Source organism: Neophocaena asiaeorientalis, unplaced genomic scaffold (genome assembly GCF_003031525.2).
Source record: "Neophocaena asiaeorientalis asiaeorientalis breed wild unplaced genomic scaffold, Neophocaena_asiaeorientalis_V1.1 scaffold362, whole genome shotgun sequence".
Taxonomy (NCBI): domain Eukaryota; kingdom Metazoa; phylum Chordata; class Mammalia; order Artiodactyla; family Phocoenidae; genus Neophocaena; species Neophocaena asiaeorientalis.
In genome coordinates this window covers 1938981-1952967 of record NW_020175700.1, presented here as the reverse complement: position 1 = coordinate 1952967, position 13987 = coordinate 1938981, and the positions used below count along the sequence as shown (strand labels likewise).

The following is a 13987-nucleotide window of genomic DNA, read 5'->3' as shown; positions in this document are numbered from 1 at the left end:
CCAAAAAAAAAAAAAAAAAAAAAAAATTCTAGAAGACAGCATAGGAGAAAATCTTTGTGATTTGGGTTACACTAAAAGCAAGATCGATAAAGGAACCAATTGATAAATTGGACTTTATCAAAATAAAAAATGTCTGCTCTCCAAAAGGCCCTGTGAAAAAATGAAAAGGTAAGCCATGGACTGGGAGGAGATACTTCCAAAGCATATATATGATAAAAGACTTTTATCCAGAATCTATAGAGAATTTTCAGAACTCAATAATAAGAACACAAACACCCAAGGAAAAAAATGGGAGACTTAGACACGATATCAAAGCAGATATATGGATGGCAAATAAAACATAAAAAGATGCACACCCTTATTTACTAGGGAAATGAAATTTAACAACGTAATGGAAAAATCACTACACACCTAGAATAAAATTTAAAATATGTAAGAACTGATAATCTCTTATATTACAGGTGGGAATGTAGAATGTTACAGTTATTTTTGTAAAGTCTGGAAGTTCTTCCAAAAATTAAATATACATGTACTGTATGATCCAGACACTCCACTCCTAGGTATTTATCCAAGGAAATTTAAGTCTAGGACCATTAAAAGACAGTCTACATTTGTTCACATCAGTTTTATCTGTAATAAAGCCAAAAACTAGAAACAACACAAATGTCCATGAACAAGTGAATGGAAACAACCTGCGATATATCCATACAATGGAACTCTACATAGCAATAAAAAAACGAACTGTTGATCCACACTATATCATGTATAAATCTCCAAATCCCTATGCTGAGTGAAAGAAGACAGAGAAAAAGAGAGTATAGGGCTTCCCTGGTGGCGCAGTGGTTGAGAGTCCGCCTGCCGATGCAGGGGACATGGGTTCGTGTCCCGGTCCGGGAAGATCCCACATGCAGCAGAGCGGCTAGGCCCGTGAGTCATGGCCGCTGAGCCTGCGCGTCTGGAGTCTGGCTCCGCAACGGGAGAGGTCACAACAGTGAGAGGCCCACGTACCCCAAAAAAAAAAAAAAAAAAAAAAAAAAAAAAGAGAGTATATACTGTTTGATTCTATTCATATAAAACTCAAGAACATACAAATTTATTGACAGTTAACAGAACACAGATCAGGGTTGCCTGGAGATAGGATGAAGACAATGAAGGAAGGACTACCAAGGGGCACGAGGAAACTTTGGGTGGTGGTGGATATGTTTATTATCTTAACTGCAGTGATGGTTTCAGAGGTACGTATGTATGTGTGTGTATACATATATACATCAAAACTTTTCAAATTATATATATACTTTATATAGGTGCAATGGGGATAAAAGCCTAACTGGTGTGAGAGAATAGAAAGAAGTGGAGAAAGTGAGTATAGACAACTCTTTCAAAGAATTTTTCTCTAAAGGGAAGCAGAAAAATAGTGGAGAAGTTGGAGAATAAAAACAAAAGGTTATGTGAAAGAAGTACACCATAGACGAATACATACAGCATCATTCAATTTACACAAAGTTAAAGAAAAGATATAAAACTTGACAATACACTATATGGGGATGTATTTACATATATTAAAATCATAACTCAGTGAAAATGAATGATAAATACAAAATTCAGAGTAATGGCTAACCTTGGAAAAGAAGGAGGAGCATACATGGGAGAGAACCATACAGGGGCTTCAAAATTGTTAGTAATGTTATTTTTGTAAGTTAATGATATTTACACTGATGTGCAGGGTCAAAATATGGAAGCTTTCTAGTCAAATTTTAAGAAATGACCCTGTTACCTTAGTTGATGTAAAAGGGAGAGAACTTAAGCAGAAAGGTATCCCATGGATGCTGGTGGCCTTACCATTTCCTTGTGGATTCTGAATCATACCCCTTAACACAAGCAACACTGTATTCAATGAGCCATGGCTATTCTTGCCTACAGGCCAAATTGGGCCTGGAATTTTCTATATCCTGTCATTCCAGATACAAATTTTACTCTTCCCCAAATCTAATTCCTTTATAAAGTCTCTCCTGACATCACCTTTTACCAATGATATGTCACAACGTTTGATGTTTCTAAATCACACATTATCTAACTGTATTATGGAAGTTCTGTTGTTAACTCATCGAATGTGATCAGTTTTCTCTTCTATCTAGCAGTTCTATATTGGTGCCTAAGCAGTTCCAAATACAGATTGGTTGTTTTGAGTCTTCACACACAGGGAAAGAAATTTGAAAGAGAAAAGATAAAAAGGAAATGGTGAAAAGAATACTGAGTCATCCACATGGTGCCAAAAAGGAAATAATTTTGGGGTAGTTCGTGGGGGTCCAGTCTGTCTCAGGAGCAGATGTGCCAAAAAGATATGAGCATCACATTACCTGTATTTGGTTACCCACCAGGATAGCAACATTTAAGGAAATGGTTATTTAGGAAAATATAGTAATCTGTCAAATGGAAAATGTCTCATTTATGGATTAAATTAAATATATCTTAAGTTGTGTGTTTATCAGTGGTGAACTATGAAGAACCACAATATAGGCTAGTTAAATCTGTTAAGAGAATGACAGACAAGCCACAGACTGGAAGAAAATATTTGCAAATCACGTATTTGATGAGAAACATGTATTCAGAATATATAAAGAACTCTCAAAACTCAGTAAGAAAAAGCCCAAACAATCCAGTTTTTTAAAAAAGGGCAAAAGACTGGAATACGCTTCACCCAAGATACAGCTGACCCTTGAACAACATGGGTTTGAACTGCGTGGTTCCACTTAAACATGGATTTTTTTCAATCATAAGTACTACAATACTACACGATCCAGGGTTGGTTGAATCCACAAATGTGGAATTGCAGATGCAGAGGAACCCCGGATATAGAGGACTGCCTATAAGCTATATGTGGTTTTTGGACTGTGCCAAGAGTCCGCCCCAACCCGCGCATTGTTCAAGGGTCAACTGTACATGGAGGGCAAATACGCATATGAAAACGTGTTCAACATCAACAGTCATTAGAGAAATGAAAATTAAAACCATGAGATAGTACCCACTTATTAGAATGTCTGAAAGAAGAAAAAACTGACAAGAACTCTCATGAAATACAAAACAGCACAGCCATGTTGGAAAACATTTTGGCAGTTTTTAATAAAGTTAAACGTATCCTTACCACATAGCCCAGCAAATGCATTCTTAGATATTACCCAAGTGGAATGAAATTATGTTCACACAAAGCCCCAGACAAGAATGTTTGCAGTAGCCTGTGTCATTTCATTTATATGACATTCTGGAAAAGGTAAAACATAGGGACACAAAACATAACCGTTTCCAGAGGCTGAGGTGTCTCCCGAAGAAAAAAGGTTCATTTTAAAGGGACATGGGGGACATTTTGGGGGTGAATGAACTGTTCTAAACCTTGATCATAGTGGTGGCTATACAACTGTATGCATTTGTCAAAATTCACAGTACTATACACTAAAAAGGGTGAACTTTTCTGTATGTAAATTATAGTTTAATAAAACAAGCAAAAACCAAACAAACAGTACCACTGTGCTAAAGCACTGTCCTAGAGCCCTCTGTTCTGCTGGTCATTAGCCTTTTAGTTGCTGGATTATGGGGCGATCTTAGGGGAAAGGCAGACACAGCAGTGGGGGACCTCAGGGGCTTTTAGTTCAATAGCTATTCATTAACTTGTGTAGAAATACTTCAATACTGTCAATAATTTAACAGCTAGTATGGATACACTAGTGCAAAGCAGCTGCACAGCAGCCTGCCAACTGGTGTCAAAATTTCTATGATATTTTTCTTTGATTTGCTACTTTGCCTTTACCCCTCTTACTTTCAAAACCTCAGTTGACCCTATGTGATCACAAAAACACGAAGAGTCTGTAGCAGCACAATTGTGACTTTGCATGAGTATTTCTGTGGGTTAGAAAGGTATTACCCTTATGAAGCATTTTGTGAAGATGAGGAAATAAATTTAAATTTTACTGTATAACTACTATTTGTTTCTTAATATGGAGAAAATTAAGATGAGAGGATCATATCCAATATGCTATTATGCAGTATGGCCACTAAGTCTGGAAACACAGGCAAACACATAATAAGTGACTCTTTTGATGATATACAGCAATATATAGTGTGATGATTAAATTTTTGTATCAACTTGGCTAGGCCAGGGCACCCAGATATTTGGTCAAACACCAGTCAGATATTTCTGTAAAGGTATTTTTAAGATGAGATTAACATTTAAAACAGTAGACTTTGAATAAAGCTGATTACCCTCTATAATGTTGAGTGGGCCTTGTCTAATCAGTTGAAGGCCTTTAAGAGGAAAAGACTGAGGTCCCCCAAGGAAAAATTCTGCCTCCAGACTGTCTTTAGACTCAAGCTACCACATCAGCTCTTCCCTCGGTCTCTAGCCTGCTCTGCGAATTTCAGACTTGCCAGTGCCCACAATCATGTGAGCCAATTCCTTAAAATAAATCAATCTCCCTCTTCCTCTCAGTGCAAGCCCCCCCACCTACACAACACACACACACACACACACACACACACACACACACACACACACACACACACACACACCCCTCTCTCTCTCTATTGGTTCTGTTGCTATGGAGAAGCCTAATACTCATGGTAAAGCATATTATTTGTTTCCAAACTTTATAGCCATATTTTAGTTATGAGAATCCTGGGCAAAATCATAGAACAATAAAAATATAGGGTAAAAAGCAAGCAAGCAATTCATGAATAATTACTTCATACCGCTATTGCCTTAACAGCTGCTGCTTCTTAACCTTACAAGTGTTGATGAACTCTATAAGGAACACTGTCCAAAGAATTTAACAATAACAAATAAAGGTTTAGAAAACTGAAAGCCAGACTTTTCCTAATGCTTCCTCTGTCTCCAATAATTAGAAAGATTAGGTTTCTGACAAACTGCTGAAAAGACTCACATTAACAAGTATGTGGATCCTCATTTTATATAAGGTCTAATTTCCCTTTGACAATTCTTTTAGCAGAAGTTCCTACTCTTCACCGCTGGCTGTAAACAGCTAATTAAATTCATTTTACAATACTTCTATTAAATGCCTTCTCTAGTTAACACTGGAGAAGAGTTGCAGCTATGTAGAATGCAGGCTACAAGGCAGGAATTCACATGAGTTAGTAATCTTTCTGTTGGCCATAGCCAACTTCCCTTGACCTCATCAGATACCAAATATCCACCCCACTACAAATGATGCAGGAACAAGAAAGGTATTTCTCATTCCTGTTCTCAAGAAGCTAGTAGAGGGGCTCAAACATATAGAGGTGATTCTAGACCAAGGAGAAGAGGGAGACAGTATATGTAGTGCAGTGGTTAAGAGTGTGGACAATGAAGCAGATAACAACTCTACTGCCATCTAGCTTTGTGACCTGAGACAATCTTTCTGAGCTCTGGTTTCTTCATTTCTAAGATAAGGATGATTATCACAAGGGTTGCTGGGAGGATAATGTGCAATATGCAGATAAATCAATGAGTACACTGCCTGGTACACAGTAAAGTTTAAGCAATGTTTATAGCTGTGCTTTCTCTTTATTATTATAATACATGATTTGGGGGGATAATATACATGGTGTGATGGTTAAATTTTTGTATTAACTTGGCTAGGCCACAGCATCCAGATATTTGGTCAAACACTAGTCTAGATGTTGCTCTGAAGGTATCTACTGTTGAAAACTAAGATTAACATGATGATATTCCAGAGAAAGGGAACAGGGATTCAGCTCTGTGAATGCACAGGGCAGATGGGGTTACACAACAGTTCTAGTGGCCAGACTCTCAGGTCCATGGAAGAGAACAGCAAATGGGAGAGAAGGCTGGAAAGGTACCTGTCTTGAAAGCTAGTGTCGCTCATCTCAATAAGAAGTAATCATGAAATGAACTGTCAGTAAAGAGGGATGGAAGCTCCATGATACGCTCAGTTCACAATAAAATGAAATAACTAGTAGCTGGCAATTGTTAAGCCTTGGCATCTTTGATTTCTAACTCGATAGTTTTTATTACTTTAGAATAAATGCTGAGGTGGTTACAAAAAAGATCGTACATCTGAACCCTTAAGTGAGTTATTAAAATGAGTTGAAGTCTGTTATAAATGTCAGGACCCTTGGCTTAGTTACATAAATAATTTATAACAATTATCACAATTCCCTTTCAACTCAATGTTTTCAGAGCTGCCATTCAGCATTTAAACCTAAACAAGCTAAATGAATGGTAACATCATTTTGCCACGGAGATTATGCTCCAAAACATGTATGTGATGTAGCAAATTAATTCATATGCATTTTCAAACTTACCATGCCACCAACCAAAGTGTTAAGAGTAAAGAATTAGTTTCAATTCCCTTACCAAAAGAACGCAAGTAACTGTCTTTTATACTTCAGAAAATACACTGTCATCCACATGCTCATTATTGGGGGAACTGCTACCAGATTAACCCTTTTTAGCAAAAAAGTTTTTTTTTTAGCTTAAAATAAGAGGAAAAGTAAAGGGAAAAAGTAGATATGGAAAAGGAAAGAAATTATGTCACCCTGATAGAATAAACCTTGGTTTGGATAAAACGTCTGTCCTCTTGGCAGAGCCTCTTTAAGGCTTAGTTTTGTTCCATCTGAGAATGCATTTATTTTACTTTCATTCTTGAAAGGTATTTTTTGCTGGTTGCTAGGTTGATTGGTGTTTTTCTTTGGCACTTTAAAATTATCATTCCACTGTTTTCTGGCCTTCAAAATTTCTGATGAGAAGGCAATGGTCTTTTGAATTATTTCTTTGTATGTAGTTTGTCATTTTTCTCTGGCTGCTTTCAAGATTTTCTTTTTATCTTTGGTTTTCAGCAGCTTTGACTGGGTACAGTTTTCTTTGTAATCTATATTACTTAAGTTCACTGAGTTTCTTGAAAATGTAAATTTATGTCTTTCATCATATTTGGCAAATTTTTGGACAATGTTTCTTCAAACAATTTTGTTGTTACCACCCCATTTTCTCTCTATTCTCCTTCTGGGATGACAAGTATCAGACTTTTTTGTACTGTTTGTACTGTTTGGCAGGTCCCTGATGATGCTGATGTTCATTCTTGCTTTCAGTCTTTGTGTGTATGTGTGTGTGTGTGTGTGTGTGTGTGTGTGTGTGTGTGTGTGTGTGTTCTTCAGACTGAATCATTTCTATTGATCTACCTCCAAGTTCACTGACTTTTCCTCTCTTATACTATTCTGTGTTAAGCTCATCAAGTAAAGTTTCTACTTTCCGTGACACTAGGTCATATTTTCTTTATTCTTCAAATGTTATTTAATTTTGGATTGTACCCTGGACATTTTGAAAGTTATACTGTGGATACTCTGGATTCTGTTATATTCCTCTAAAACTTAAAAGGAGTGTCACTATTTTTGTTTTAATAAGCAATTAATTACTACATTGGAATCAAACAACAAACTCTGTCACTTGAGTGACAGCTCAAATCATACCTCAGTTTTTTTTTAGTATGTAGCTAGGCTGCTTTGTGCCTGCCACACGGAGGTGTGGTTCAAGTATCTAGTACAGCTTGTTTTTTGTGTGTAGGCAGCCCCCACACAAAAATGGACTGTGATCCAAAGGATATTTTCTGGTATGCTGATTTAACTCAGAACTCTGAATGCATTTCTCATAAAGACAACTCTGTTACCTTGAGTGGTTATATTAACAAACCATTTAACCAAATCATTTATCCAATTTGTACCCAAATCCAGCTATAATTGCTTATTTATATATGAAAAAGCGAAGTAGTGTCTTGGTTTCTTTTTCTCATAATCAGACAACTGAGAAAATAACTTTGGTATTGGGCCACTTTTACCATTAAGTTCTCCTGAGTAAGCAAATGTGCCAATTACCACTTTTTAAAATTCTAACATGGGAGGGACTTCTCTTTCAAGGTAAAATATAGAAGAATGGAAGACATTTGTTTCTGTGGTAACAATAAGAAAAATCCAGACAAAATAAAAATTATACTTTTCCAAGAGGCTAGCAAAGAGCATGAATGCAAGGAATCTGTGACAGCCATCCTCCAGGATGGCTCCCATGCTGCTCGCCTCCCGGAAGTTCCCTCTCACAATGAATAGGGTTAACCTGTGTAATCAATAGGATATAATAGAAATGGCAGTGTGTGACTTCAAAGCTAGGACATAAAGAGGCAGTCCCCTGCTCTAAATTTTCACCACTCTACTTTTCTCTTAGGGTATTTATTTTTTGTATTACAGTTATTTTTATATATTAGGATAAACATCTAAATTATCTTTTCTACAATTATTAGCACAGTGCTGACTTGCTGAAGTTCAATAATTACTTGACAAATAAATGAACATAGAATAAGGAGGAGCTAACTTTATTCACATTTCTATGAATATCAAAGATAATTTTGTGAGACTTCCTGAAACTGTGCAACATTTGTTATTAGCTATTTTTATACCTTTTTATATGCCTTATACCTGGTTCGCTATTTTCCTTCTGAGATGTGAATTATATATATATATATGTCAGACATTTTTATATCATGCCACAGGTCCCTAAAGCTGTATTCATTTTGCTCTAATTTTCTTAGACTGTTAATCAGAGAAGGGTAATACAATTCTTTCAGAGAAAGCACAGTACAGCAGGAGCTGATGTGTTCTTTATTCCGGACCTACCTCTGGGCTAGAAAGAACATGTGATGGTGGTGGTGGAGAACCAAGTGTGCTGATCCTTCTATGCTCAGCTTAAGTATCATCTCCTTGGAGAGAATTAGCACTGAGTTTGTTTAATTATTGACTGTTCACTTGGATCCCTAGCTAGATTATGAGGTCCAGGAAGGCAGGTACTGAATTGTTTGGCTCCTACATTGTATGTCCATTGTCTAGACAGTGACCAAACAGAGTAGTTGCTCAATAAATATGCACCGAATAAACAACCGAACCAAGATCCTTGTTCAGAATCAAAAGGTACACTTTCTAGGCCTCAAATACCCTTATGCTCTTTATATAAGATTTACCTTAGAACCCTGTTCTAGACCTTGCCCCTCCTTTTCCCAAAGCACCCCCACTTTGACTTGGAATGGGACAGTCCTTTTGCACATATGCAACAGATAAAAGAGATAAAAGAAGGGGAGCCCCTAAATTCTGTTGCCAAGACTTCAATAGTCACATGTATTAGAATTCTGAATACATTTTTGCCACAGAAATATTTTATAAGTAAGTATAATTTGGAGGGTGCAAAATGGGTTAAATGACCTTTTAATGAGCTGGCTAGGCGTATAACCACCAGAACCGCTTCTATAAGAAATGCATTCTGAGTTAAACCAACAGATTAAAAATACCTTTTGGATCACTGTTTATTTGTATGTGGGACTGCCAACACTCCAACATCTATTAATATTAGAAAACTGATTGATAACTGTCTTTTTAAAAATTTTATTTATCTTCTTATTACTACTACCAAAGGAAGATGCTAATAATAATAAAAAATGTAGACTATCTGCTAGTAATTTGCATATTCTGCCTTACTGTTTTCTCAAAGATTTGGAACTCTCATAAAATTCACTACCTCTGCTACCAGATACCAAGTCAACAATTAAAATATATCAAAAAAAAAAGGGAATTCCCTGGTGGTCTAGTGGTAGGGACTTGGTGCTTTCATTGTCGTGGGCCCAGGTTCGATCCCTGGTCAGGGAACTAAAATCCCACAAGCTGCACGGCTCGGCCAAAAATGAAATAAATAAAATAAAATATACTATCTCTCTACTCTGCACAAATAGAACTTTCTGGCAGTCAGTAATATCCATGTCTAAACACCAAAGAAGAAGGCTCTTTACCTCAAGTAAGAGCTATTCTTTAATTGTGGTAGAGATTTAAATCATATTTCAGTGCAGTCTCTGAAGGCTTTGGTGCAAGAAAATTGCCTCCAGCTTTGGAGCCTACTTGCATCATTCCGTGTATCTTGGTGATTGAGGGTATTTCATTCACCACTTGGAAAAATTAGGCTATATTATAGATCTTTTACAAACTCATTATGATTAATGAGTGAGTAGGATCATAGCTGTCACATGATCAGCTGTAGAAAAATCAATGAGCTAAAAACTCCATTACATATTCTATTTTCTATGCTTCATAGAAGGTTCTGAAATATGTCTCTGGGCTTGTATTTCATCAGCCTATATAGGCACTGAATTCATCTAGGGCTCTCCCAAGATAACAACTGTATAATTTTTCTTAGGGGAAGGCCACTAGGATTACCCTCTCTGGAGCAATCACTGCTCAATGTCCATCCCCCGGAGCCATGCCAGCAGGGGAATGGCTGTCGCTACACACAAGTTTATTGGCATCCCTTTCCTTGCCAGAACTACATACAGTATGAGCCAGGTTATGCAGGATGTTTGAAATTATAAGGAGAGAGTCAACATGCTGGCTAAGTACCCTCAAAGGTGTTCCAAGTATCCTTTGGCTGCTTAAGTGAGGCCAGTCAAAAGCAGGCTCTGGCAGCTGAGTTGTCCGGTGTTAAGCCCACGCCACTCTGGGAACCACTTTAGGGTTGGTTCTTTCTCACTGCTATAGAAAGAGAAGCTGAAGCCATCTTTCTAAAAGCCTAACTGAGAATGAAAGATCATTGCTGCTCTGAAAATAAAAGCCTATCGTTTCTTATTAACTGAAACATACGTTTTGGTTGCTAGAATCATGATTTGTATTGAGGGACTATTTCAAATGTTGAGCTCTAAATATTTTCAATTGGTATAGTCCTAGATACTAATGTAGTAAAATTGTCACTGCAATGGAGTGCAGAGAAAGAAAAGCTTTTACGTTAATGCAGATTCCTCCAGTTTCTGTGACTGATACTATTGAGCTTATAATGGTATGCATAGATTAATTTTTCTTTTGACTGGAAAATAACAAACAACTTACTGACCAAATTTACAACTTACTAACTAAACTTGAAGTACAATACTCTAAATTGCTTGCTCAATATTCTTGACTTTTAAGGGTATTTGGTTTAACATATTAAGCCCCAAAACAAAACTGAACAGGATTATCAAAAGTAGTTCATCTATTTTTGAGTTTTATTAGGACTAAATATTGAAGTAGAAACAAAGCTAGCAAAAGAGGTGAGTGATAGTATAAAATGTGAAATCAGCCTTACCCACTGCACCCGATGACTTTGTTGTACAGATAGGACGGCAAGCCTTTCAGATGAATGTTGTTATCCACGTACACATATTGTAGTTCTCGAGATCGACCTAAATCTGGATTAGAAAGAAAAGTGCTATAATTCCTATAAATATACACCAATATAATGTGAAACATAAAATTTAATACATAATATTAGAATAATTCAAATTTCTACTCTGGAAGAAAAAAAGTGTTGCAGATTTAACTAGGTGTGAAATTATGTCAGCTGTAATATGAGATTCTACATCAGAAAACATGACTATTGAAAAATTACTCAACCCACCTGAACCTTGAGCATTTAAGCTGTAAAATGAGTACTGGGAATGGAATATTATTAGATTTCCTTCCCACATAAAACTTCTATGACTTTTAATAAACAATTTCTATTTATTTATTAAGTTTGTTATAGGTCATTTATTTAGTTTCATTTTTCTCCATAGGAAAAAGTGTTACACAAACTAAGTTGGCAGGTCAGCCTACTGTGTCTCACCTCCCCTGGGCAGAAAGATGGGAGGAGGGGTAAAGGAGGGCTAGGGATCAATCTGACCCTGGCTGGGCTGGGCCTCAGGAGCCAGGTAGATCTAAGAATGGATGGAACTGCCCGTGGCTGCAGGGGCAGGAAGAAGCAAAGGGAGCCCCAAATCCCAGTCCTCAGTGAGGTGTGAGGTACAGACGGATGGACAAGACCTGCAGGCCAGGAAGCCGGGACAGGAATTGGTTTGTACCAGGAATGGGAAGAGGTGAGAAAGGGAGCCCAAAGAGAAGAATCTGCAATAGGAACAAGTATGCCAGAAAGAGGGAGAATCCAGAAGTTTCGCAGAAGTAGCCGGACAAGGGGGGAGCAAAGACTGGAGGAGGATTCAGTGAGGAAACAAAGCACAAAGTACTGAAGCTGATCTCTGGCCATCACAGGCAGCAGAGACACTTCCAAGTGGCGAGGTCATCCCTTCCTGTCTACTGTGTGCCCAAGATTGTTCGACCAGCTTTCCTTTCCACTCCTATCACTCACAGGGTAGAGCTATTTGTCTTCATCGTTACAGAGGCACAGAACAGAATCCTCAGTAGCCTTGCCAACCCTCTGCCTCCTGAAGTAAGAACATAATCTTTGAAAAGTTTTCAATCTCTGAAAAGTTTCAAACTATAATTCTGCTTGTGAAAATAGGAAATAGGCTGAAGGAGCTCTCTTTTTCCCCTGTCCTTCTACAGTTAGGAAAGACAAAGGCCCAGAAAGCTAAATTAGGTGGTTCTTAAGCATATTTACATTTCAAAACAAAACCCATTCACCCATTAAGGACCTTTTAGGCACTATGGTAGGCCTTGGGGATTCAGATATGAATATGATATTGAGGACGGACATGAAAAATGATAACTGTAATATAATATGATCACAGCTATTAAGAGGCTTGTATAAAGTCTCTGTTTCACAGATGGGTTCTGGATAAGTTGTTACATTAAATGAGAGGGGGATAATATAAGATTGAGGTAAGGAAGGGTTTGCCATGGAAATTGGTAGGAAAAGGTGAACATTACCTCCTCTTTTCCACTACAAGTCCTATCACAGTATTCTTGCCCAGGAATAGCACTGGGGCAAGTTACAAAAAGAGGAACCAAAATTGGCAGCACTGGGAACAGGCAACAAAAGCACTGGGAAGTAGCAACTCTTAGGGAGAAAAAAAAATTACTGGCCTACTAGCTAGAGATGCCCTTTCCCAGTGTGGTGGTTTTAATATATCTAACAAACACAATAAGCAGAACTGCTGTGTGATTTTGTGATTTCAGAGTAAGTCACAAAAGGCATTGTGGCTTCCTCTTTGCTCTCTCCCTTGGATCGCTTGTTCAGGAAGACAACTCCTTTGTCATGAGGGCCCTCGAGCAGAGGAAATGAGACTGCCAGCCAACAGCCATGTGAGTAAACCATCTTGGAAGCAGCTCCCCCAAGCCCCAGGTCAAGTCTTCAGATTACTACAGCCCCAAGACTATGTAAATATCCTGTTCCTTCTCAAAGTTTTGCCCATTAATTTTAGCATTCATCAATGGGTCTTGTTTGCAACAATTATTACACGGTATTCATTTAGTGGTGATATTCAATTACCATCTTTCTGTCTACATTTATTAACTGGAATTCTTCTGTAAGGAAGAGCCATCCCTTCTCCCCCATTTATTTATTTGATTTTTATAACAGTATGGATTCATGGATATTTATTTTATTGTAAGGACTAAAAACCCAATACCATTATTGTTCATTGTGGTGGTTAAAATGTTTCAGTTTTGGCAATTAGGAACACTTAAAATTGGTCCTTATGTTCTTTCAACAAGTTTTCATCCTTTTTTGAGTATCATCATACTTTCTGGCACCACAAGACAGTCCCAGCTCAGCTTGTATTTTCCCTGCTATAGCCCTGAAATCAATTACTTCTCCAAGGAGCCTTAATTCCTTTTAATAGGGTATGGTGTTTAGAAACCAAGATCTGAGTGCTAGGTGTGGCTCATTACTATGGGAATGACATTGCTTCTAGGATCCCTAAGTAGAAAGCTCTACAAAACATATGTAAGTATACTAACTCATGTATACATATACAACTATATTGTTAGAAGTATACCTTCATCATAGATTCCTAGGAGTGGACTTGTTAGGTCAAAAGGTTAATACATGTGTAGATGTGTAGATTCTTTGGTATCCCTCCAGAGGAGTTACACCAATTTGCATTCCCTTCATCAATGTATGAGAGCATTGGTTTTCCCACAGTTTCACCAAGTTTTTTTTTTTTTTTTTTTTTTTTTTTAAATTATATATTTTTTTTTTGGCTGTTTG

The 13987-nt window shown here is 37.4% G+C and overlaps 1 protein-coding gene across 3 annotated transcripts in view; it reads right to left on the bottom strand.

Moving 5' to 3' along the window:
* Nucleotides 1-13987, bottom strand: part of LRRC28 (leucine rich repeat containing 28) — a 179319-nt gene that overhangs the window by 35947 nt on the left and 129385 nt on the right. For all 3 annotated transcript variants that reach the window (XM_024732061.1, XM_024732063.1, XM_024732062.1), the window contains exon 7: nucleotides 11147-11249. In XM_024732061.1, the coding sequence (XP_024587829.1) occupies nucleotides 11147-11249 (103 nt within the window). The remainder of the gene's footprint in view (nucleotides 1-11146; nucleotides 11250-13987) is intronic.